This window comes from Narcine bancroftii, chromosome 4 (assembly GCF_036971445.1).
Source record: "Narcine bancroftii isolate sNarBan1 chromosome 4, sNarBan1.hap1, whole genome shotgun sequence".
Lineage (NCBI taxonomy): Eukaryota > Metazoa > Chordata > Chondrichthyes > Torpediniformes > Narcinidae > Narcine > Narcine bancroftii.
In genome coordinates, this window is record NC_091472.1 from 24,712,964 (window position 1) to 24,737,163 (window position 24,200).

Sequence of the window (24,200 nt, forward strand, 5' to 3'; positions counted from 1 at the left end):
TGATTTAACCTTTATTTTTCCGCACGATAATTGGGCAGATATGTGTTATGATATGGAATGGTTAATTATATTTTTTACATCAGTTATATTTAACGCCGGAGAAATTGAAAAAATATGGTTTTAGTAATTCGGATTCTTGTTTCAGATGTAGTTTATGTACTGGAACTTTTTTTCATGCTGTTTGGTCTTCCATTTTGGGATGGAATTAGGTTAGTTTTGGAAAAATTACATAATATTAAACTACAATTAGACCCATCCATTTTTTAAATTGGGTTATATAGTTTCTTTAAGGGGATTAGGATTGCACAAGTTTCAAATTGCATTTGAAACTGTAGCACAAAAAAATATGTAGCTAGTACATGGAAAGATAATATAGAGATTAGTATAACATGCTGGCATAATGAATTGAAAGCTTGTCTTATTATGGAAAAAATTACATATAATTTGCATGATAATTATTCTTTTTTTTTTGTTAATAAGTGGTTTCCTTATTTGGAATATTTGCATTTAGATATACTTTGATTTATTGTAAATACTTTCAGTTTTTCTTTTTATTTATATTTTTGGCTCTCAAGATGGGGTGGAAGGATGGGGTGGGGTTTTTGTTTTTTATATACTTATACAAAATTGTTCTTATTGGATTGTATGTTGTTATTTTAATGATTCTTTAAATAAATAAAGTTTTTTAAAAAAAGGTATGTACTGAAGAAATGTACATGAGCTATGACTGTGGGATGGCCTGGAGGTTATGATTTTAAAACAAAACTTAGAAAATTAAAACAAAATTACATCTGGTAATTTATATGGCGATATCATAAAAATGAATAGAGTTGCTAGATTTCTGTAAAATGATAATGATTCACTCATTTCAACAAAGAACTAACTCAATTTTACCTACAACGACCCAGTTCTATCTTGCATCACTGCACCTCAATACTAGCGGAAGCGAATGAATAAATTATTCACAGACAGTCAATTAGTTTGAAATCCAATGAATTACTTGTGGCGGCTCACCACAAGGTAGGCGAACCGGGCCCGCTTGTAAGCCACGCGGCAGGGCAGCCAGCCAAAATGGCGCCGTCAAGGGTTTCCCTTCCTTCCACCTCGGGGCTCAGAAACCCGTGCTTGGGGACCACATGACACCCGGGTGACGTCAGCGCCCTCCAGCGTGGTTCTCAGCCAGGTCCGGGCTGGGAGTATAAGTGCAGCCCAGCAGCCTGCAATAAATTAGTCTGCTCACTGAGCACAACCCATCTGGTTGTGTGTTATTGCAGGAACAGTGTAGCCGCCACTACAATTGGTGACTCTGACTGGTTCAAACGTCTTTGAACCCATCATGAGCGAGCCTGGGATCAGCGCGATAGCTGTAAAACTACCTGAATTCTGGGTTCAGGAGCTGGAGACCTGGTTTGGTCACGCGGAGGCCCAGTTTCACCTCCGCCAGATTTCGTCCGACATGACCAAATTCTACCATGTGGTCACTGCCCTGAATCAGGCCCCCGCCAGATGCGTGCTGCACCTTGTTCAGCACCCACCCACCGAGGACAAGTACGAGACCATCAAGCAAATGCTTACTGGGTCCCTCGGACTATCCAGACACCAGCGTTCCGCTCGGGTGTTGCACCTTGACGCCCTGGGGGACTGGTCCCCGATTGGACTGATGGACGAGATACTCGTGCTCATGGGTGAGCACACCAACTGCCCACTTTCGAGCGCATCTTCCTTGAATGTATGCCCGGGGACATCCGCCCGCTGTTAGTTCAGGAGAGCTTCACTGACCCGAGGAAGATCACCCAGAAGGCCCAAGAGCTATGGCTCACACGATTCTCGGAAGACTCAGTGGTCCAGCAGGTCACGAGGCACGGGCACGACCACACCAAGCCTGCCCCTAGTGCTGCAGCATCCGGTTCAAGCCTCTGCTTTTACCATCAGCGCTGGAGAGCTAAGGCCCAGAAGTGTCGTCAGCCCTGCACGTTCCAGGGAAACAACCAGGCCGGCCGCTGTTAATGGCTGCGGCAGCTGGCTAAGGACACAGCCTCCTCCAGCTGTGGGATTCAGTCAGTGGCCGGCGGTTCCTCATTCACACTGGAGCCCAGATCAGCGTCATTCCAGCCACGACCATTGAATCCAGGAACCAACCTCATGGATCTCCCCTCCGTGCGGCCAACGCAACAGCAATCCAGGTGTATGGAGACAAGACAGTCCACTTCTAGATCGGCCAACAGAATTTCGCGTGGATGTTCATTGTCTCGTCCCTCCCGACTGCCATTCTGGGTGCAGACTTCTTCCTCGCACATGGGCTTCTGGTGGACACTCGTACCTTCCAGGCCATTTACCTCGACGACGCACGCTCGGAGCAACTGCAGATGGCCAAGATCAGCATGCCCAGAGATGAGTTCCAGCAGATCCTGGACAAGTTCCCGACACTCCTCAAGCCACAGTTCTCCGCTGCCTCGCCGCACCACGGAGTATTCCACCACATCCCCACCCAGGGCCTACCAGTTCACGCCAAGGCACGCCGGCTCCCGCCTGACAAGTTCCAGGTGGCAAAGGAGGAGTTTTCGCACCTGTTGGAGCTGGGGATCATTCAGCGGTCCGACAGCCCGTGGGCCTCACCGCTCTACCTGGTCTTGAAAGCCTCCAGTGGCTGGCGTCCCTGCGGAGACTATCGATGGCTCAACGAGGCAACCGTTCCTGACCGTTAACCCATCCCTCACATCCAGGACTTTACTGCCAACCTGCACGGCGCGAGAGTCTTCTCCAAGGTTGACCTGGTGCACGGATATCACCAGATCCCGGTGCACCCTGAGGACATACCCAAGATGGCCAACATCACCCCCTTTGGTTTGTTCGAATTCCTGCACATGCCATTCGGGCTCAAGAACGCTGCTCATGGACTCTATGGGCAGGGACTTATATTTTGTCTATTTATTTGGATGACATCCTCATCGCCAGCAAGGACCGGGAGCAACACAAGGCCCACCTGCGTGCCCTTTTCTCCCGGCTGGCCAACTTCGGCCTTACCATCAACCTAGCCAAGTGCCAGTTTGGGAAAGAGTCCATGCAGTTCCTGGGCCAAAGGAGCCATGCCCGCCGCTGCGAAGTTCGCCACTATCATGGAGTTCCCACGGCCGGAATCCTGGGAGTTGCGCGCCCTCATCACAGCCAGGCACAAGACGCTCGCTTTGAACCCAGAAGCCTGCACCGCATTCGACGTCACCAAGGACACCCTGGCAAAGGCCGCCATGCTCGCCCACCTGCACACCGACCTGCATATGGCACTCTCTCCCTCTGTCACAGCCGTTGGTGTCGTCCTGGAGCAGCAGGTGAATGAACAATGGAAAACGCTGGCATTCTTCAGCCGTCTGCTTCGCCCGCCGGAACGCAAGTATAGTGCCTTCGACCGCGAGTTACTGGGCATGTAACTGGCAGTGCGGCATTTCCGCTATTTTTTGGAGGAGAGGACTTGACCATTTTCACAGACCACAAACTCCTCACCCAGGCGCTTGTGATGGCAAAGGATCCCTGGTCGGCCTGCCAGCAGTGTAACCTCTCCTTTGTGTCGGAGTTTACCACCGACATTCGGCACAAGGCGGGGAACGACAATGTGGTTGCCGATGCACTCTCGGGACCGGCCGTCTGCATGCTGACGCCCAGCCTTGACTTCAACGAGCTCACCCTGGACCAGGAAGCTGATGAGGACCTTCAAGACCGCCATCACTGGCCTGCAGTTCCGAGACCTCCCGACTCCGAGTGGCGAAGGCACCATCCTGTGCAATATCTCCTTGGGCACCCCGCGGCCAGTGGTTCCCCAGCAGTGGGGCAGGCAGGTCTTCCATCACATCCACGACCGTCCACATTTTTTGTAGCTACTCATCTGGTCAATGACACTTTTGATTTCATCTTTGGTGGCCTTCCTTCCATACAAATGATTGCTTTCTTGCATCCTGGCTATTCTTCCTCCGCAGCCCTCATCTCTATTCATATAAATCCAAGGGACAGATTTGAATTGGAATACTAGATACCTGCTTTAGCAGTTTTAACTGTCTCACTGGACCACAAAGTGCAAACTTTGATTTTGTTTGCTAAAGATGCTCATTATTCCTAGTTAATCTGCAATTTAATGCTTGCCATCAATAACACGTGTAACAAGCTAACGGAGTTCGATGCCGTTTAGACTGAGATTATTTAGGCTGGCGCTTCTGCCTCTTATCCAATTATCATTTCCTAAACCCCATCAAGTTTGGATGGTGGCATGGGCTGTGGAAGCAGATCGCGGGCTGGGTCAGAGCGTGCACCCATTGCCAGACGTTCAAGGTGCATAGGCACACCAGGGCGCCCGTACAGGAGTTCGAGCACGTCCAGGAACGGTTCAGCCACATTCACGTGGACATCGGCAAGCCCTTACCTGTTTCCCGGGGCAACCGTTACCTGTTCACGATGGTGGACCGCACCACTCACTGGCCCGAGGCGATCCCAATGGTGATGCCTGCACTGACTCCTGCTACCGAGCCCTTTTGGGTCGCCCGGTTTGGTGTCCTGGCTCACCTCACCAGCGATCAATGCACCCAGTTCACATCTGCACTCTTGGCACAGCTCGTCAACAGGTTGGGGATAGAGCTACACTGCACCACGGACTACCACCCGCAGGCCAATGGACTGGTTGAACGTCTGCTCCACCACCTTAAGTCGGCGCTCATTGCCCGCCTTACCAGTCCCGACTGGACGACAACTGCCTTGGGTGCTCCTGGGCATCTGCTCCACTCCCAAGGAAGATCTGCAGGCATCATCAGCTGAACTGGTTTACGGTGCGCTGCTGGCACTAGCTGGTGAGTTCGTCAACAGACCTCACAATCCTCAGCGGTCGCTGCCTGAACTACTTCCTCACCTCAGGGCATGCTTGGAGTCCTTCAAACCTCCATGGCCACCCAGGCATGGCGACCGCCCGACACGTTCCTGGTGAGCTGCTTTCTGCGGAGTTCGTTTTCTTTTGGCGGGGCCCGATCATGGCACCTCTGCAGCGACTGTACAAGGGGCCATACAGGGTTATATAGCATTCCAGCTCGACTTTCATGCTGGACTTATGCGGCAGGCATGAGTTGTTTACCATGGCCAGTGCACCTCGATCCCATTGAGCCCATGGTCATTGCCTAGCTTAAAAAGCGAGGCTGCTTGGCAAAAAGGAAATTAGCGCTGGTTCTGCGGGGGGGGGGGGGGGTGGGGTGCTGTGTGGCGGTTCACCACAAGGCGGGCAAACCCGCCCCGCTTGTAAGCCACGTGGCGGGGCAGCCAGCCAAAATGGCGCCGTCGGGGGTTTCCCTTCCTTCCTGCTCAGAGCTCAAAAACCTGCGTTTGGGGACCACGTGATGCCTGGGTGACGTCAGCGCCCTCCAGCGTGGTTCTCAGCCAGGTCCGGGCTGGGAGTACAAGTGCAGCCCAGCAGCCTGCAATAAACTAGTCTGCTCACTGAGCTCAACCCATCTGGTTGTGTGTGTTATTGCTGGAGCAGTGTAGCCGCCGCTATATATTTATCTTTATCAGGACAGAGAGCCAAAATGGGAAGGCAAGATACTTTTAGCAATAACATTCATTCAGATTTAAATACAAATTGTAATTAATTATTCACAGTAGATCTTTCTAGAAATTTCACACAAATTGTCAGCAATTAGCAAAGAGTACCAGAAAGTTTTATACTCGTGTGGATGCAGAAGTCCAAATCCTTCTGGCTGAGCTGTGCCAATTTCCAGTTTGCCTTCTGTCACTCCAGTACCAATAATGAAGCCAAAGCTAACTGAGATTGAGAACATGAAATATTACAGCACACTACAGGCCCTTCGGCCCACCACATTGTTCTGACTGATATAAACCTATTCAACAACCTAAACCCTCCCAACCTGACACCATAACCTCTATTTTTCTTGCTCCACGTACCTGTCTAAGAGCCTTTTAAATGTCCCTATTGTACAAGCCTCTGCCAACACATTCCAGGCACCCACTAATCTCAGTAAAAATACTTACCTTTGATGCCACACCTAAAATGTCCTCCCCTCACCTTGTACAGATATCCTCTGGTTTGCTACTCTCAGCCTGAGAAAAAGGTGCTGGGTGTCCATCCTACCTATAATATTGTAAACCTCCAAGTCACCTCATCCTTCACAGGCAACATCCTGAATTTACATTAGGAAGACTGCTCAGATATCCCAAAAGCTCATTCATTTCAGACAATATTTATACAGTGGCAAGGAGAAAAATGCAAAAGTAAGGCAAGATTCCTTCCACTTTAAATTTTGTTTGCTGTGCTGTTTTTAATATTAATTGTTAAAATGTTAAAATACTTGCTAGAGTTCTTACTAATTTAACATTTTAATTATTTCATTTGCAAGTTAAATATTGCTGTATGTCTGGGGCTTTCAGTTGCAGGATTCTAATACATTTCATTGAAATCAGTTTTATTAACCTCCTTTCACAAGTTTTTTGTCATCTGATTGTACAAGTACAACCTGACAAAACAGTGCTCTTTGGTCCTTGGTGCAAAACATGCACACGACCAGACACAACATACATACAGACAAACAATATATATGCAGGCCAAGCATTACATCTACAAAAATAAATAGATATTGTTTTATACAAAACAGAGTCTCAGATATTTCGTGTGAGCAGTTCCTTTAGTTGTTCAGCATTCACTGCCCATGGGAAGAAGCTGTTCCTCAGCCTGGTGGTGCTGGCTCCTGTATCTCTTCTCCGATGGGAGCAGCTGAAGGATGCTGTATGCAGGATGGAAAGGAACCTCAATGATTTTGCGTGCATTCTTCAGACAACGATCTTGGTAGATCACAAAGATTTGGGGAGGGGGGAGGAGACTCCAGTGATCTTCTCTGCCATGCTTATGGTCCTGTGGATTGACCTCCGATACATTTCCCTGAAGCAACCATATCACACTGTGATGCAGCCGGCCAGGATGTGCTGGATAGAACTCCTGTGTAAGGTTGACATAATGGTGGCCGGTAGCCTTCCCCGCTTCAGTCCTCTCAGGAAGTGCAGTCACTGTTGTGCATTCTTGACAAATGAGGAGATATTGAGTGCCCACGATAGGTCATTAGTTAAGTGAACCCTTTCTACTACAGAGTTGTTAATATGTAGTGAAGGGTGACCGTTACTGGTCCTCCTGAAGTCCACGATTAACCCCTTTGCCTTGTCAACGACGAGTCCAAGCTTGTTATTCTTGCACCATGACACGAGATTTTCCACCTTTTCTCTGTAGTGAAGGGCGACCGTTCCTGGTCCTCCTGAAGTCCACGATTAACCCCTTTGCCTTGTCAAAGACGAGTCCAAGTTTGTTATTCTTGCACCATGACACGAGATTTTCCACCTTTTCTCTGTAGTGAAGGGTGACCGTTCCTGGTCCTCCTGAAGTCCACGATTAACCCCTTTGCCTTGTCAACGACGAGTCCAAGTTTGTTATTCTTGCACCATGACACGAGATTTTCCACCTTTTCTCTGTAGTGAAGGGTGACCGTTCCTGGTCCTCCTGAAGTCCATGATTAACCCCTTTGCCTTGTCAACGACGAGTCCAAGCTTGTTATTCTTGCATCATGACACGAGATTTTCCACCTCTTCTCTGTAGTGCAGCTCATCATTGCCTGCTGATGAGGCTGACAACCGTTGTGTCATCTGCAAACTTGGAGATGGATCTGGCAACGCAGTCACGGGTCAGCAGTTGAACAGGAGCGGGCTGAGCGGACAACCCTGAGATGTGCCTTTATCAACACCTTTATCTCAAGAATCAAACCAATAAATGACCTTGCAATACCTGCAAGTTTATCCTTTCATTTTGCATTCCAATCCCTTAAGGTAGACCGACATACCATTTGCTGCCTTCATTGCTTTCTGTTAACCTTTCACACTTGATGAGCCAGCACAACAAAATCCTTTTGTACATCATCATTCATTGCTCACCACTTCAAGCATTGCTTTTCTATAGATATTCCTTTCAAAGCGAATAATATTCAATTTCCCTACATGAGATTCCATCTGCCACCTCTTTGGCTTTAGCAGCTGCTCGAGATCCTCCTCGCAGTCGATTTTCCCACGGTGTGAGGTAATCCTGCCAAACACTACAATTGCACTTACATGCTTAACATCTGCCGTCGAAGCAAACTAAGATCTGCCAAATTCTGGATTTCTTGAAATCTCTATATTTAAAGAATTATTTACTTTTATTAAGGAATATTCTAAGCAAAGAGCAAGTCATTTCTGCTTACTTGCAAAAAACTAGATGTTTGAGGATTCCACTTTTCCTCTGGTCTTCCATGCCATGTGTTAAGAATACTTAAACAGACCTGAAATTTAAACAAAAAAGGAAACATCATCCCTGGAGTCAGACATGCACAATTTCAGCTGTCACTCAAAAAACAATGGTTCTGAAGCATACATTATTTTTTGCATCATGAAGTTTGCACAAGGGAAGGTTGTCCGTTGTTGTGAATGACGATTTGAAAATAATGAGAATAACTAAGTCACATGGTAGGGGAATAAAACACAGATTCAAAAGTCTTATGTATAATAATCAGTTAAATATAAATGTAGAAACACATCTTTATATGAAGAGCTGAGGGAATCCAGAGTTCCCTGTCTCAACACACAATGGACAGAACACCATTGGGAAATGCATATGTAGAGAGCGAGTAGCTAAGGATTAGAAGAGAAAACATTTTAAATACTTAAGTTTGGGCAGATTTTGCTTTGTACCGTTGTCCATTTTGCCAATTAATTCTCATTTTTCCATTTAATAATAATACTTTGCAAGCTATGTCCTCCCTTCCCTTAACTGTATTTGCTTACTATTCAATCAATCTCCAACTTCCAGTTTTGACAAAATAGTCAATGAAAGGTTAATTTGAACATTTCCAGCACTTCCTGTTTTTAAATTTCCAACAAACTGCTTTTCCCCCCACTCGGTTTAAAAAGAATTGCTAAACCTCATGTGCCAAAACAGCACAATTAGTGTTGCTGCCACAATACTCCAAGGACTCTGATCCATTACCAACCTCTTCTACTTTGGGTGGAGTTTACACCATCTCTCTCCTACATTCCCATATAGCTGTTGCCAGTCAATTAGCTAACTCTATATCACTCTCTGGCACAGATTAGTGCAAAATGTGGAGCTGATTAGGTCATCTGCTCTTTGCACAATATCAATATTTTGAGTATTTTCAAAAACTGCAGCTTTGGCATAAATATTGCAGTGACCTGCTTCCTTACCTTTCCATCATTGTAAAGATTTGGGTTAAATCGTACACTGTGACCTCCGGTGGTCTCCAGGTTGACAAGTGGTGGGGAATTTGGATAATCTTGGGGAAAATATACATCAAATTCAAAGCAACCATTTGCATATGGTGTATCAGATGGCCCCGTGATTAGAACCTGATGGAAAAAAGAGTAAAAATTATTTTTCACACTATGAACCATATTAACCAAAATACACACAAACATTTCCCTCTTGAATATAGTGTCATTTTCTCCCCTCCCTCCTTCCCACCTCCCTCCCTACCCACTAAACAGTAGATTTTTTTTGATGCAATGCGAGTTACATTAATTTGCATTACCCCATTTCTAAAGTGCATAGACCATAGCACTGTCCAAGTGCAAAAGAAAAACAATGCAAGAATCTGTAAAAGTGGATCTTCCATCACATTAGGTCCAACAACTTTTAACATGGTGGCAAAAATTCCAAAGGGACTTCAGGGAAATGACATAATTAGAGAAAGCTAAACTTGCTTTAAAATTTGGTACAAGTAAAAGTAACATAGAACATTGATTCAATGATCAGTGGCAGAAACATGGTCGTCTATCAAACGGGTGCAAAGTAGCCCATAAACAGGTGAGAATCCCTGCCATGTTCTGTCCTCGACTGGCACTCCTGCATTAATGAAATGGTTTGGGTGACCTCATTGGTCACATGGCTTATTGTGGAGTGAGCTACTAAGGTGGTGTGCAGTAGATGCCTGTGAGGACTGCTGTTGGACAGACTGGGGAAAATAGTGCAGCTACTGTGTGTTGAGATGCACGGATCAAGACTGTATCTGCCCAGCTTGCTCTGGGGATTATGGCTGGGCACAAATAGTAGCTCAATGTATTCAGATGGTCCACAATTTTATTGCTTAACATCTCCCACTAAATGTGATGTGAGCTGCTGTCTCTCAACCTTAGTTTGGAAGATAGTTCTCCCAGTGATTCATTCCTCTATGGTAACAAAGAGAATACTGGACACAGGCTATGGAGCTCATCCCTGTAGCAAAATATCTGCTGCTGCCTGAAAGCTTCAATGACCAGGCTTTGATCCTGTTCCCTTACACATTCCCCCCCATGACCGCGTGGGCTTCCAGCTGGTGCTCCAGTTTCCACTCATATCCAAAGTGATGCTGGGGCATTAATTAGCTGCCATAATTCATTTCTTAGTGTTCATATGTAGCAAAAATAAAAAAAGTCTAAAAGGAGTTTAAGGGATATGGGAGAAGGCAAATAGCCTCAGCCTGCATCACATTTCTTGTGACGCTCCAACCTCCCTGTCGCCCTCCAGCTGGGATCATCTCAAAACACATCCTTGAATGTTTTAGATCAGCCATTCTCAATTTTTCTTTGGCTGTGGCCTCCTTCAGACGTTGCTCAAAGTTTATGGGCCCCCTTCCCTGTGAAACAGTTAACTTCAGTTGTTCTCCCCCCCCATTCTTCTCTCATACCAAACGACATTAAAAACAAACAAAAAAAAAATTATGGTTTCAGTCCTGTGGACCCCAGGGATTTCTATGGCCCCCTTGGAGAACGGCTCTTTAGATCAATAATACTTTCCCACTCTCAAACCCATTTGCTTCTGTTTCTATCTTTAATAAAACGGACTTCTCCCCAACAGACTTGCATTTGCAATATTAACAATGGAAATGCCTAAAGTTTGATTCTCCATTAGTCACATTTTTTTGTAGCTACTCATCTGGTCAATTACACTTTTGATTTCATCTTTGCTGGCATCCTTCCACACAAATTATTGCTTTCTTGCATCCTGGCTATTCTCCCTACGCAGCCCTCATCTCTATTCATATAAATCCAAGGGACAGATTTGAATTGGAATACTAGATACCTGCTTTAGCAGTTTTAACTGTCTCACTGGACCACAAAGTGCAAACTTTGATTTTGTTTGCTAAAGATGCTCATTATTCCTAGTTAATCTGCAATTTAATGCTTGCCATCAATAACACGTGTTACAAGCTAATGGAGTTCGATGCCGTTTAGACTGAGATTATTTAGGCTGGCGCTTCTGCCTCTTATCCAATTATCATTTCCTAAACCCCACCAAGTCAAATATCTAGATCCCCCTCCCTGCTCTGGCTCACCACAAGATCATTTTGCAAAGAAGGCCCATTTCTTTCTCTCACGAGACCACCAGTCCTTCTTGACGTCACTCAGGTTGTAACATTTTTGAACAGTTCCCCCCCCAAGTGCTCTCCGTCGTCAAAATTTGCTACTGCTATTCCCCTCACTAACAAAAATTAAACTGCAATGTTTTCTTCTCTCACTGTAAAGTGGAATTCCATTTCCAAATTCCTTTCCCTCCAGACTCCTTGAAAGAGTTATCGATGAAGTACACAACACTCTTACCCATAATTCCATTTGAGGGCCTCCAATCAGGTTTCTATCCCTCCCATTGTAAAAAGCAATGCTGATCTCTGTCACAACTTGTCACCTGCATCAACTATGACAAAATAATTTTGTTCGTCTCCCTGTTTGCTGCGCTCTCACTTCAACGTCTTGATTTCTAAATTCTCGTTTTTGCTTTTAAATCCCTGCACTTATCTATTTCTGTAGTCCTTAATCCCACCAATGATAACTTTTTGTTGGGTTAACCTTCCTGTGAATCAGTCACATGGCAGACAAAGGCAGTCTCATTGGTCAGGTGGAGTACTCTTCACAGACTTGACGGGTTAGCAGCGCCCATTAATATTTTGAAGAAATTAGGGTAAGCGATTGAAGCGAGTGTAGACTTAATCTTCTCTTGAAGCTTCTTCATCTTGCACTGACCTTCATGATATCCAACCTCTCCTCATCACAGCGCACAAAAACACTGGAAGAGGAGGAAAGAGGCAGAGACGTTGAGAGTGTGACAGCTTCCTGGGCAAGACGTCTGGCTCTGGCAGCACTGTTCGCATCACTAGCGTTTTTCACCTGAGACATGTAGTGATAGTTTACTTTGAACACCAATTTTCCGTCGTCATCTTCTGAGACCATCTCAGCAGTATCTAAAAGCAAACAAAATTTTAGAGTCAGCAGGCAATGAGAGACAGAGAAACCAAACAAGGGTAGTTCCCAGCACAGACCACAGGTTAAGGCCTACTAATGAAATGGGACGAGTTGACCCAACTACCCTTTCCAAGTAAATTAAAGAATTCCCAATAACATCATTGCAATATTTCACTGAAATTGCAGGAGAAAACTTCCCACAAACCATTGGCACTAATGTTATGGGTATTTGTTTTTAATGAAATCAGTATGCATCAGAACTGAATTGGCACATTTTAAAATCCTCAGATTAGTTCAGACCTATAACCATTCTATCAGCCACAAAGTGAATGGAACATTTAGTACTCCATATCGACAGGAAGCATACTCTGTGCATTCAGCCTAGATAGTCTAAATCTTTTTTTAATAGTTGTGATTTGTAGTTCAGTGGACAATAAGAATTTGTACAATAATAATTCTTAAAATTTCCTTTGTGTAAGTAAGTCTGTCAATCCCTTCAAGCGGCAATCAGTTCACTTTTTTCTCGTATTATTCAGATATTTTAATATTCATTTAATATCCTGCAATCTTTCTAGAGAATCTCTTCCTGCTGGCATTTTCTTACAATAGCATTCCTACTTATTTTGTGAAAATTCCAAGGCTTTATACATGGGGGAAGGGGGTGGTGAGAAAGGAAATATGGTTCCCAATATAAGCTGATGTCAAGAGGAAGCCAGCCACCTTTTAGTTATTACAAAACTGCAGTAACTTTCGTTTGAATAAAAAAAAAACAAGTATAAAGATGCAAAGAAACACATTACTGGACATATTTAAAAGATGATCAGTATTTATGTAGGATTTCAATTTGGCTGATGGGCAGTGAAAACTTCACTGACCAAACCACATTCTTAAGTGCAGAAATGTTAACAATAAATTATTAAAAACTAAAATTCAATTCAGCAAAGATAAAGAATTTGATCAATTCTATTTACAGAAGAAATATAGCTTTTCTGATCTACTTGATCTAAGCAAAATGTTACGAGCCCAGAAGACCCCAAAACCCAGCAGCAATAGATATTCACCAAGACAAATGGTTACATAAACAAAAGTTGATTTTAATCATCTTTAAACATGAAAACAGGATTAAACTTTAACTTCTCACTATTAAATTAACTAACCTAACTTAATCCCATTCTAATTCTAAGTGCACATGTATGGAATGTGTGTGTAAGTTCAGAAAAGTTCTTTGATTCACAATCCAATCTCACTTCTCATTCCTCCATGTTCACTGGTTGCAGGCAATTCTTATACTGTGCACAGAATTTAACAGTTATAAAGTCCACCAGGCTTTGATGCTTGAGAGGTAAATGGAAGGTTCTTGTCGGTTTTCAGAGAGCGATTTGTTGTTCGCCGGACACAAACTGATTCCTTTGAATCAGCCACGTCAGTGTTTTGACGAAGAAACTTACCCCATCAGCGTTTTCCAGATGATAACCTCTTTCTTTCAGGTCACCACAGAGTTCCTTTTTGTTTCTCATATTTCAAGTGAAACATTTGGCAAGCAGTCCTCTCCTCTTGCATGAACCACAAAGTACTTGACCAGGCTGAACTCAGCAGTCACAACCTGTCTTCCAAATGAGGTTTTTTCACAAGCTTGCCAGCTTGTCCTGTTCCAGTCCCAGCTGCTGTAGGACTGAATTCTCTCTCTCTCACTCAGATAAAAACCCTGTTTGACTCTCTCTGCTTGCAAAACCATATGACCCTCCTAGAACAGCAAGTTCCACTCCCAGACAGACTGCGGCTCCGAACTCCTCCTCCGATCTCTTTCATCTGTTGCTTTTCAAAACAGCAATCCATTAGAGAAGTTGGCTCTTGGAGTCGGCCTGTCTAGCATGAGCAGAGATCCAGCATTTTAAATAAGATCTGTTTTAAAGTGTTTGAATGTGACCTATACCAAAAACAAACTGCCCCAATTTAATATTCTGCCACACAATCACTCGACATGCATAACTAGTTAAAAATACAAATTCCACAATTTAACCAGTCTTTGAAAGATCCCTCAAAAGACCATTTTTGTAAAGATCTGCTGTCAGTTTAAATACATATGCAGCCAGCATCTGCACCTGCAAAAATTTCAATCCAGTTCACAGATAGCCTTTGGCAAATGGAACCTTGGCTATGTTCCTTTGTGTTTTAGATGCTAAATTTAGTTGCAACACCATGGAATGAATCCCTTTGTTCACTGAGCCACAGCAGATGTGGCAAGATTAGTTATTCAACTAGGCTCATTGACCTATTAAAGAAATCCCCCAAATAGAGTCTCAATATGCAAAGTGCAATATTACACCATTTCACAACACATGTTAAACTGAACTTACCAAACTGCAGTTTTTTCATTGCAGCGACATATTTTTCCTCTAAAGAGCGTGTAACTGCCGAGGGTCTTGGCCTCATCATTGTTTTCTTTGATGATTCCGCTATTTTCTTTTCTGAAAGGAGGAGGTCAGGATTAAGTATTGCAGAAATTCCATTATTGAAGTCTTCCCCAATGACTTAAAGAATTGAAAGAAATCTTGACAGAATTTAGATGGGCAGGAGGTGGGAGAAGAGAAACCAAAGGAATGCTCACATGGGGCAAGTAACGGCAGAGACCAGCAGATCAAACAGCTCCTTGCTGTGCTACAAATTCCATCGTTGTCCAGATGCAAATAATCTCCACAGCTCACGCCATAATAATCGAGCCCAGTTGACAATGAATAGAAAATTACGGAAACACTCAGAAGGTTGGGCAGCATTCGTGGAAAATGAAACATAGTTACTGTTTTAGGCTGCGCAAAAATAAATCACCAACGTATTGGGCCTGTGCCCATCTTCAAGGTGCAAGTGAACAGTTTATCTCAACTTTTCACAGATGCTGCCTGACGTGTTGAGTGTTTCCGGTATTTCCTGCTTTTATTTCACGTTTCCAACATCTGCAGGTTTTTATTTTATTGACAAGTATAAACTCCTTTACTTTGCTCTTCGGCTACTTGGTGTGATGCTGGTATGATTTTGCTTGGGTCAGAAAAGTGACAAAATTATTGACTGGGATTTCCACACTAGATCACTGCTCAGTGACCCAGTTTTGAGATGCTTGTGTCGTGACACTGGAAGATCTTGTTCAGTTGTGATACTGCAGAAGTGGCATCAAGACATGCACACGGGCAACACAAGACTTGGGGATCTGCAGTACAATGACTTTCACTTAAAGTTAACCTCTCTCACATGGGAGAAGTGAACAACCAGCTCAGAAAATAATTATTTAAGTAAATTGCTCCTCAAAGTAGAATTAGCAAAATCAAATGTGATAATAATTGCCATTCGGCACAAAATATTTTTGGCTGTAACAAATCTGGGGAAAGTGTTCTCAAAGCTACTAGCATTTTTTTTAGAAATTTATGGCATCAACAGCCAAAATGATCTGATGTAAAAACCTATGACAGACTGGATCTACTCATTGCATAACTATTTCTGATGGCAAGTAATTTAAATTTTATTTTATTCATGCTTGTAATAATTATACATTTTCAAAACACTGGCAATTGTCAGAAACATATAACATCAACAATGGAAAATAGTGGTGGGAGGGAGGGGGTGGGATAAGCACAAAGATATCCACAGCTGCTTTTATCCGTCGATATCTCCAGGGTTGAATTATCAGTGCAAATCAATCACTAACTTCAGAATTCTTTAGATCATGGCACAGGAGGTGGTCGGGAGGGGGGATGGGGGGGGGGGGGGGGTGGCGAAGCCACAAGTCAAACATCTTCCTGGTTTATCAGTAAAAAGGCAAGGGAATTCCTTATCAGATTCTCACAGAAATGTTGAAAGAATTCAGCAGGTCTCGCAGCTTCCATAGGAGGCAAAAATAAATAACCGACGTATCAGGCCTGTGCCCTTCTTCAAGGTGTAAGCAGAAAGCAGGCAGGCTTCTGAATAAAAAGTCTGGGGCAGAAGTGAGGAATGGGGGAGGGGAGGGAAGCACAGGCCATCAGGAAGGCGGCAATACTTGGATATTTAGAAATGTTCAAGAGAGGAAAGGTGAGAATTGATTGGGGGAGGAAGTAGCTTTTGTGAATGCAGTTTCAGAGGAAAGGAGACAGAGGGAAAGGGGACCAATATCTGAGTGGGCAGGTTTGCCAGAGCTGTTGGGGAACCAGAATGAGGGTGAAGAGGGCAGAGATACCCTGTTTAGAGAAATTGTGAGGAAGGATTAACAGTTAATAGAACAAAATTGCAAGTGTAAGATTAATGGGCATTTTGAAAACAAAATTGAAAAGGATGATGAATGCAGCACTGAAGGCCTTGTAGCAGACAGAGAGAAGATGGCGAACAAAGCAATCTCCCAGTCTGCATCCATTCCTCCCTTGGCACCCATCTCAGTAACTGCAAGGAATCCAACACTTAGGCCCACACCCTCCTCTTCATCACCATTTTGTGCCTCAAACTGAACTTTTAAGTGAAGCAACACTTTACTCATGAATCTGCAGGGGTCATCTCCTGCATCCAGTGCTCCTGCTGTGGTCTCCTCTACATCGGAAAGACTGAATGCAGACTGGGAGGTCACTTCATTCAGCATTGCTGTCCACTGTAATAGTGGGAATCTCCCAGTGGCAACTTGTTTCAATCCTTGGCCCCAACATGCCCATGGTCTCATGCACTGCCAGACAGACCACCTGCAAATTGAAGGAATTTCCATCTGGGCACCCTTCAACCTGATGGCATTAACTTCTCTGGTTTCTATTAGCTCCTTCCCCTATCCCCATTTCTTCCAGATATGCATTCACACCATCTTCTGATCAATTCTCACCTTTCCTCTCCTGTGCTCTTATCAATATCCAATTGTAATCTTTTGTCTATTTACCTGTGCTTCCCCCCCCTCCCCCCACTCTTTCCTCCCTACTCCCCTAGTCTTTTCGTTCAGGTACCTCCTTGCTTCTTACTTATACCTTGAAGGAGGAGTTCCTGCGGAAGCTGGAAGCTGACCCTTAGATTAAAGGGAAAGTATTGACTGAATTTTACATCCACTGAAAGGGTTTACATTCATTTTTCACCTGATCATAATTTCTGCAGAAGATTGTGCCTAATGTAAGTCCTTGCTCAACATCAAACAAAAATCCGTGTGAATTAAATACATTTCCAATGATGGAGACTGACAAACTCCTGAATAGAGCAGTTAAAGAATCCACAAATATTCCATCAACACTGAATAATGTTGGGGAGAAAATAAATATTGTCACAAGAGAACTATTATCATATAAAGGTTGGTCTGGATGGATTGCAACTAACAAAGTGGTTTCTGTGCTAGTGGATGGATGTGTTATGAATCATCCAAAAACCTCAGAATCTGGAGGAAAGCCAGAGGATTGGAAAACTGATAATATGACATCCGATATAAAAAGGAAGGCAAAAAGCATACAAGTATAGGCTATTTAGTCTAACATCCAGTGTCAGAAAATGTTAAAAATTAATTACAGGTAACCACAATGGTTTTAGAAAATCCTAATCTAAAGAAGCAGAATTAGAATGGTTTTGTGAAAGATTAATAGTACAGGTACACAATCCTTTATCCGGAACCCTTGGGGGACAGTGTGTCCCGAAATTTGAGATTTTTCCAAAGCCAGATTTAAGCCCACTCGAATTGTGCTGCCGTATCCACCCCCACTCCCTTCCAGTCGTGCTGCCGTCTCTCCCCCCCCCCCACCTCAACTTGCGCTGCCGGTCTCCCGCCCACCCAACTCATGCTGCCGGTCTCTCCCCCTCGCCTGCCTGATTCGCACTGCCGTCTCTCTCCCCACTTGCCAGTTTTTGGAGCTTTCCGGAATTTAGATGCCCGGATAAAGGATTGTGTACCTGTATTTGACAAATTTATTTGAGTTTTTTGAGGAGGATCGAGAGGAAGAGTAGATGTAGTAAATTTGGACTTCCAGAAAATATTTAGCAAGAAGCCTCATAAAAGGTTACATCAAAAAAGATAACAGGTCAGCAAGGATAGGGGAATGGGTAACAGTCAAGAAGCAGCAACTATGGTCAACAGGGTCATTTTCTGGTTGGCAACCTGTGATCAGTGGAGAAACACAGGGATCGACTGTTTACAATGCATCTTATTGACTTGAAAAAATAAAGCAAATATACAGTAGGCAAACATACAGATGACAAAAATAAGTGAGCAGGCAAGTAGTGGGAAGAATACAATTAGTTCAGAGAAGATGGCAAAAAGTTGACAAAAGGAGTATAGCATGGCAAATTTTGAAGATGTTAATTTTGAGAGTACAGCCTTACCCATCTTACAGCAATAATTCACAAATTATGCCCAAAATTTGAGAAAATGAAGTGGAATGTGCTCTTACATAATATTTCTTTAAAAAAAACATTTTTTACCCCGAACATGGGAAGAGGAAACAACCTCACATTCTGGAAAATCAAGATGTGGATAATTTTTGAGGAATACCCTAGACCACACATGTCAAACTCTGGCCCGCGGGCCGATATAATTATATTTGGCCCGCAAGATCATATTAAATATATATTGGAGTTGGCCCACTGGCCGCCGCGCAAGTATAGCACATGCACACCAGCAGGCACTACCTTAGTAGTTTTTAGCACTTCCACAGCAGGCACAGCAGTACACCGATATAGTTAACAGGAACGTTAATTAGATATTCACAGCGGCGCCGATACAACGGACCCGCCGCCTAGCTCCGACGGACCCGCCGCCTAGCTACGACGGACGCGCCGCCTAGCTCCATGTGGCTGGACGTGGTGGGTCACCTCCGCATCTCCTTGAGCTTCATCTGTGGGCGGGTGCTGCTGGGCATCGGACTTTCCGCTGGGGTGGAGGTCGCGGACGAGTTCCACCGCTCTCACGGTATTCCCGGTGAGATGGCGAGACCAGCGGGGACTCCTTGGGTTGTTGGCGGCGGTTGTGGCAGGCGGGGGCGGAGGAGGGAGAGGGGGCGGGGGGGGGGATGCCACTCGGGTTTGCTGGCTGGGCTGGGGAGGGCTCCCTGCAGATCTCTGCTCCCTGGCATGCTTCTCGGCAACGTGCGAGCCTTGGCTTAAAGGTTAGAGAGAAATATTATTTATTGAATATTTTATTTCTTATTTGTTAATGCTTCTTATGGAAAGAGTTTAACCAAAACTATTATTAAACATTTATTTTAATAAGAAAAAGTTTAACATTACATATGTTGAGAGAAAACATACAGATGTTGTTGAAAATTTTCAATAAATATTTAGTTCGGCCCTTGACTTAGTCCAAGTTTTTAATTTTGGCCCTCGGAGAATTTGAGTTTGACACCACTGCCCTAGACCAGTCCTGTGTAACCCAAGAGTCTATCTGTATTTTTTTTTAAAATGGAGAATATTTTCAGAAAGCTGCAGAACAAAAGACTACTAGGATCCTTGTGCATACAGATAAAAGGGAAAAGTGGCCCATGTTTCAAGAAGTTGGAATATACAAGTAGAGAATTCTTATTTCAATTGCATAGAACATTGGTAAAAACATGTCCAGACTATTGTGGACTTTTCTGGATTCCCTTATTTAAGAAAAGTTATTGCATTGGCAGAAATTCAAAGAAGATTCAACAAAATTTTAAGAGTTGATTTAGAAGGAAAGTTTACGATTCTACTCAATGCAGTTTAGAAGAATAAGGTGCAATCTTCTTAAAACCAGCTTTTTTTTAAGGGAGCTAGATGAAGTCAATGCAGAAACGATGTTTTTTTTCCTCATGAGAGAATCCACAACAAGAGAGAGAGGGAAGGGCTCCCATTGAAGACAGAGATGAGGAAAATTTTCTATTATCAGATAGTTATAAATTTTGGAACTCTTTGCTGCAGAAAGCTATGGTCTAAACTTGGATATGTTTAAGACAGAGATAAACAGATTTTCCAACAGAAAGGGAATTAAGAATTATGTGGAAAGGGCATGAAGATGGAATGGAATGTGTAATCAGCTATTTTCCATTTGAATTATGGAATATGCCCGAGGGGCTGAAAGATCTTCTCCCTTTTCTTACTTCCAATGGACGAAATAATATGCTGAGAAAATATCATTAAGAATGCAAGCTTTGCTTTTTAACAAAACCCTAGTGGGTCAAATTAACCTTAAATTCAAACCATTGCCAAGCACTACCTCTCGTTAATTGATGAAGTAGATAGGTTTACCTTGTACTGCTTGTCGTAGGCTGGTGGTTGCCACTTGGACAATCTCAGCAGTTTGTTGAATGTCAGGTACAAGTAATGTCAGCCCCTCAGATTCTACCTCTGCTGAATCAGTCTTGGATCCAGCTTTACTTTTATCTTTCTTCGATCTGTTGGAAAGGACAAGGAACACTCACAGGCTTGTAAAATGTAAAAAGTGCTCACAACATATTCCTCAAATGGTGTGACTATGCATCTACCTACTCCAACCCATAGAACAACTTTATCCTTTCCCATAATTAGATTGTTCGCAACAATGTTATCACTGTCAGGTAAAATTTATCATCCCCAACAGTGATGCAAAATTGTTCAAAACTGTGCATTTTAAAGAAGTGCCTTTTCCAAAAATGTGTTACTATTTGCATTCAAATCAGAATATCAAATCAGATAACAGATTTGAAAGTTATTTTTTAGGGCAAGTTTAAAGGATGGGAGGAACTCTTTTAAAATGTGAATAAGTTAAGTCCCAGGTATTACATTGCTGAGATCAAAATCAGAATGGAGTGTCAAGCAAGATCAGCCAAGGTGGCAAGTCTTTTAAATGTCTGCATCAAGGGAGGGAGTGTAAGGATATTAGCTTAAGGGAATTTGAAAAATGTTGATGGAACCAAAAGATGACACAAGGAATGCTTAGGACTGAGGTTTATTAACATGATGGAAGAATATGCTAACAATTGAGTCATGAAACGTTGATTGACTTTTACTCCCCATGAATGCTGCGTGTCCTGCTGAGCTTCTCTAGCACTTTTGTGTAGTGCACTCAACCCCAGCATCTCCTCATTTTCTTGCTTAACTGTGTTTTAAATTTATCCTTTCAATGCAACAACCAGCTCGATATATAAAAATGTTTACCATGAGGTGTCTAATTCTTAGATTGATAATTGTGATATGTCTTGGGTCAAAACCTCACTTGGTATCATATTGAGACTGTGAATTGATCATTTCATTTGGGATTAAATTCAAACATATCAACTGGATAAAAACTTCAAAAATATATTGTCACTTCATTTGATAGATGAGATGTGGCAAGAGGAATGTAGGAAATATTTTTAACACCCAGTAAATAAACAAATGAATAATTTGGATTGACAGGCATATTTATAGGTTGAAAATGCTTGTAATCCAGTTTTATTACTGTGTGCATCTGCTTCCAATTAGTTAACATTGAAATATTATTGCACCTCTTTAGTAGTTCATCGCCTGGCCAAGGGAACAATTAATCTGCATCAACAAGTCTTTATATTGGAACAAAAATCCATAACGATATTCAGCTGAATGCCAATTTGTGAAACAATAAGTTGCCTCATGCTGCATGGTCAGTATGGAAGAGCAAGAAGTCATCAGCTTTATAGTTGACACAAAAGCTGTAGGCAATTTATGAATATTACTCAAAACATGAAATTATGAAAGGTTCCATCTATTTTTTGTATCAAAATGTCACTGACATATACGTTAGTGATTCTGAATCTTCATTTTTGCATCAAGCGCAGCCAATAGTTAATGGAAACAAGAATTCAATATTATTAGAGTGAAATAACAAGAAATGAAACAGGACATGATCAAGTTACCATCTGTAATAGAATTCTGGATTCCCACAAGGCTGAAGTTTAAATCGCACCATTTGCTCTCTTTTCAGCTAGTTTAGCCAGTTAGAAAAGCACTCGCAAAGAGCAGACAGCTTTTATAGAGACCTATCCTTTACCACAACACAACCAATTCATACACAGTGGAACATGGGGGAAAATACACTTGGCTTTACTGTCTCCCCTCAGTTAATAATCAGATTAATGGAATTAAGGGAATGAACCACCTCGTTGTTCATTAGTGTATGAAAGAGCTGTGGACTTCAGAAATGTATTGCACAATCGTGTGATTTTAAAATTTAATTTAAAAAAGAGACGGTTAAACATCGAGTGATTTGTGATGAGAGAGCCTGTGATTTGTTAATCAACAGTGTCAGGTCAAACACGAAGATGTTAATTTTTGTCCAAAGTTTAAACAGAGCAGCAATCTGTGTTAGAACATCAAATCTATGTAGAAAACTGACAAATTGAATGACTGATATAGCATTTTATGGTGGGTGGAAGGTAAATAAGTGTTAAAATCTCACTCAAATCCAAATAACATCAAGTTGCAGAGACACAAAGATAATTTTCACATTGGAAAATTAAAGGAAGCACTTCACACTAAAACAATAGCCTCTGACCATACAAGCCGATCTCAATCCTCTGGACATAATCTTTATTTTTGCCTTGGGTTTCATTTACAGGCTACAAACAAGAATTATTTGGGCACACTGGCCCTTAATTCTTTAATGTATTTTAAGCTCTACAAATGAAGAGTTATCTGCTATTGAGGAGAAATTTAGTGGAATATAGCAAACGACACAGCATGGGATATTGCATAAAGCAGCTATGATACCCGAGTGATCATTCTTTCCACTGCTATACAAACAGTGTTCATTCAGCAAACATAAAAGAAATGGTGCGCAAACAAAAAAAAACATGGAAAGTGGTTCATTCCTGATTGAAAAATTGATTAAGAGGAAACACTGCGCATCCAAAAAGGATAGAGTGGGGCAAGAGTTTCAGGTAAGTGACAATAATTGTTTCCTCAATCATTCAGATACCAAAATGGAGATGAAAACTGAATTGCACATTTTGGACTAGACTCAATTCCCCAATGGCATCCAATATGCAAATATTTAAAGTCCATTTACTTCCTCTAATTCTTTAAAAATATGCTTTTTAAAAAATGTTCATCAGATTTGATATTAGAGCACAAAGGCTGATAATTCTAGCTTTCCTACAATCCAAGACAACATCATTTTGAACCAAAGCGGTCATTATCACTGCAGCCAGAACATACCTTAATCTGTTGGTGTAAGTATCCACACAAGTTTTCATTTTTGCCAGTAATGTGCCGACAGAAGTCTGTGTTTCCTCATCGTCCTCGCTGTCATCACCAGATAAAGGCAGTAGAAGGGGCACAAGGGAAGTACATGAAGCAATGGCACGCAACAACTCCAAAAGGGCTCTGTATAGGGGAACATGCCTAGCCATGTCTAACACTGCAAATAAATAATAAAAATAATTAATGCACATTAACGTATGAAACATCAGCACAGGAATCCTTCCAAATAAGTTACCAAGACAATTTAATTCAGCTCACAAACAGGACTAGATGCAAAGCAACAGTGAGAAACAGGAGTAATTCAACGGGTCAATCAGCACTCATGACATAGAAATGATCAGTCAAAGTTTTGGGTTGGGACTTTTTACTGAGACTCTGGGAGGAGTTGAAAGAGAATGCTAAGAATTAGTTCTACCAAGCAGAGCACACTGTTAGTAACAGGGGACTGGACTTAGCTATGTTCAGGAAACAGAGGACCCCAAAGCCTTCTTGATGGGGAATTGTTGGAGAGACCATCTAAAGCAATGAAATCTGGAATGATATAGGAGATAATATCCTAATGGTTAGTGGGCTCCTGTTTTGGGGCACGATTATGAAGTAGTCTGAAAGGTACCATCTGACATCCACAAGATAGACATCAGTTTGCCAGATAATGGAAACATCGACTGACCACTTCTCTCCATGATGCTGGTGGACCTGCCGAGCTCCTCCAGCCTCTCATTGTTTGTTCAAAACTTCCAGCATCTGCATTTCTTGTGAATATTTGTTCTTTT

The 24,200-nt window shown here is 42.8% G+C and overlaps 1 protein-coding gene across 1 annotated transcript in view; it reads right to left on the reverse strand.

Annotated features, from left to right (window-relative positions):
* The window catches only part of birc6 (baculoviral IAP repeat containing 6), a gene marked incomplete at its 5' end in the record, with an annotated part of 290,465 nt that overhangs the window by 17,867 nt on the left and 248,398 nt on the right, over positions 1–24,200 (reverse strand). Inside the window, 6 exons of the mRNA XM_069936120.1 lie at positions 8,265–8,342; positions 9,265–9,426; positions 12,076–12,293; positions 14,652–14,762; positions 20,479–20,624; positions 23,383–23,584. Of these exons, the coding sequence (XP_069792221.1) occupies positions 8,265–8,342; positions 9,265–9,426; positions 12,076–12,293; positions 14,652–14,762; positions 20,479–20,624; positions 23,383–23,584 (917 nt within the window). The remainder of the gene's footprint in view (positions 1–8,264; positions 8,343–9,264; positions 9,427–12,075; positions 12,294–14,651; positions 14,763–20,478; positions 20,625–23,382; positions 23,585–24,200) is intronic.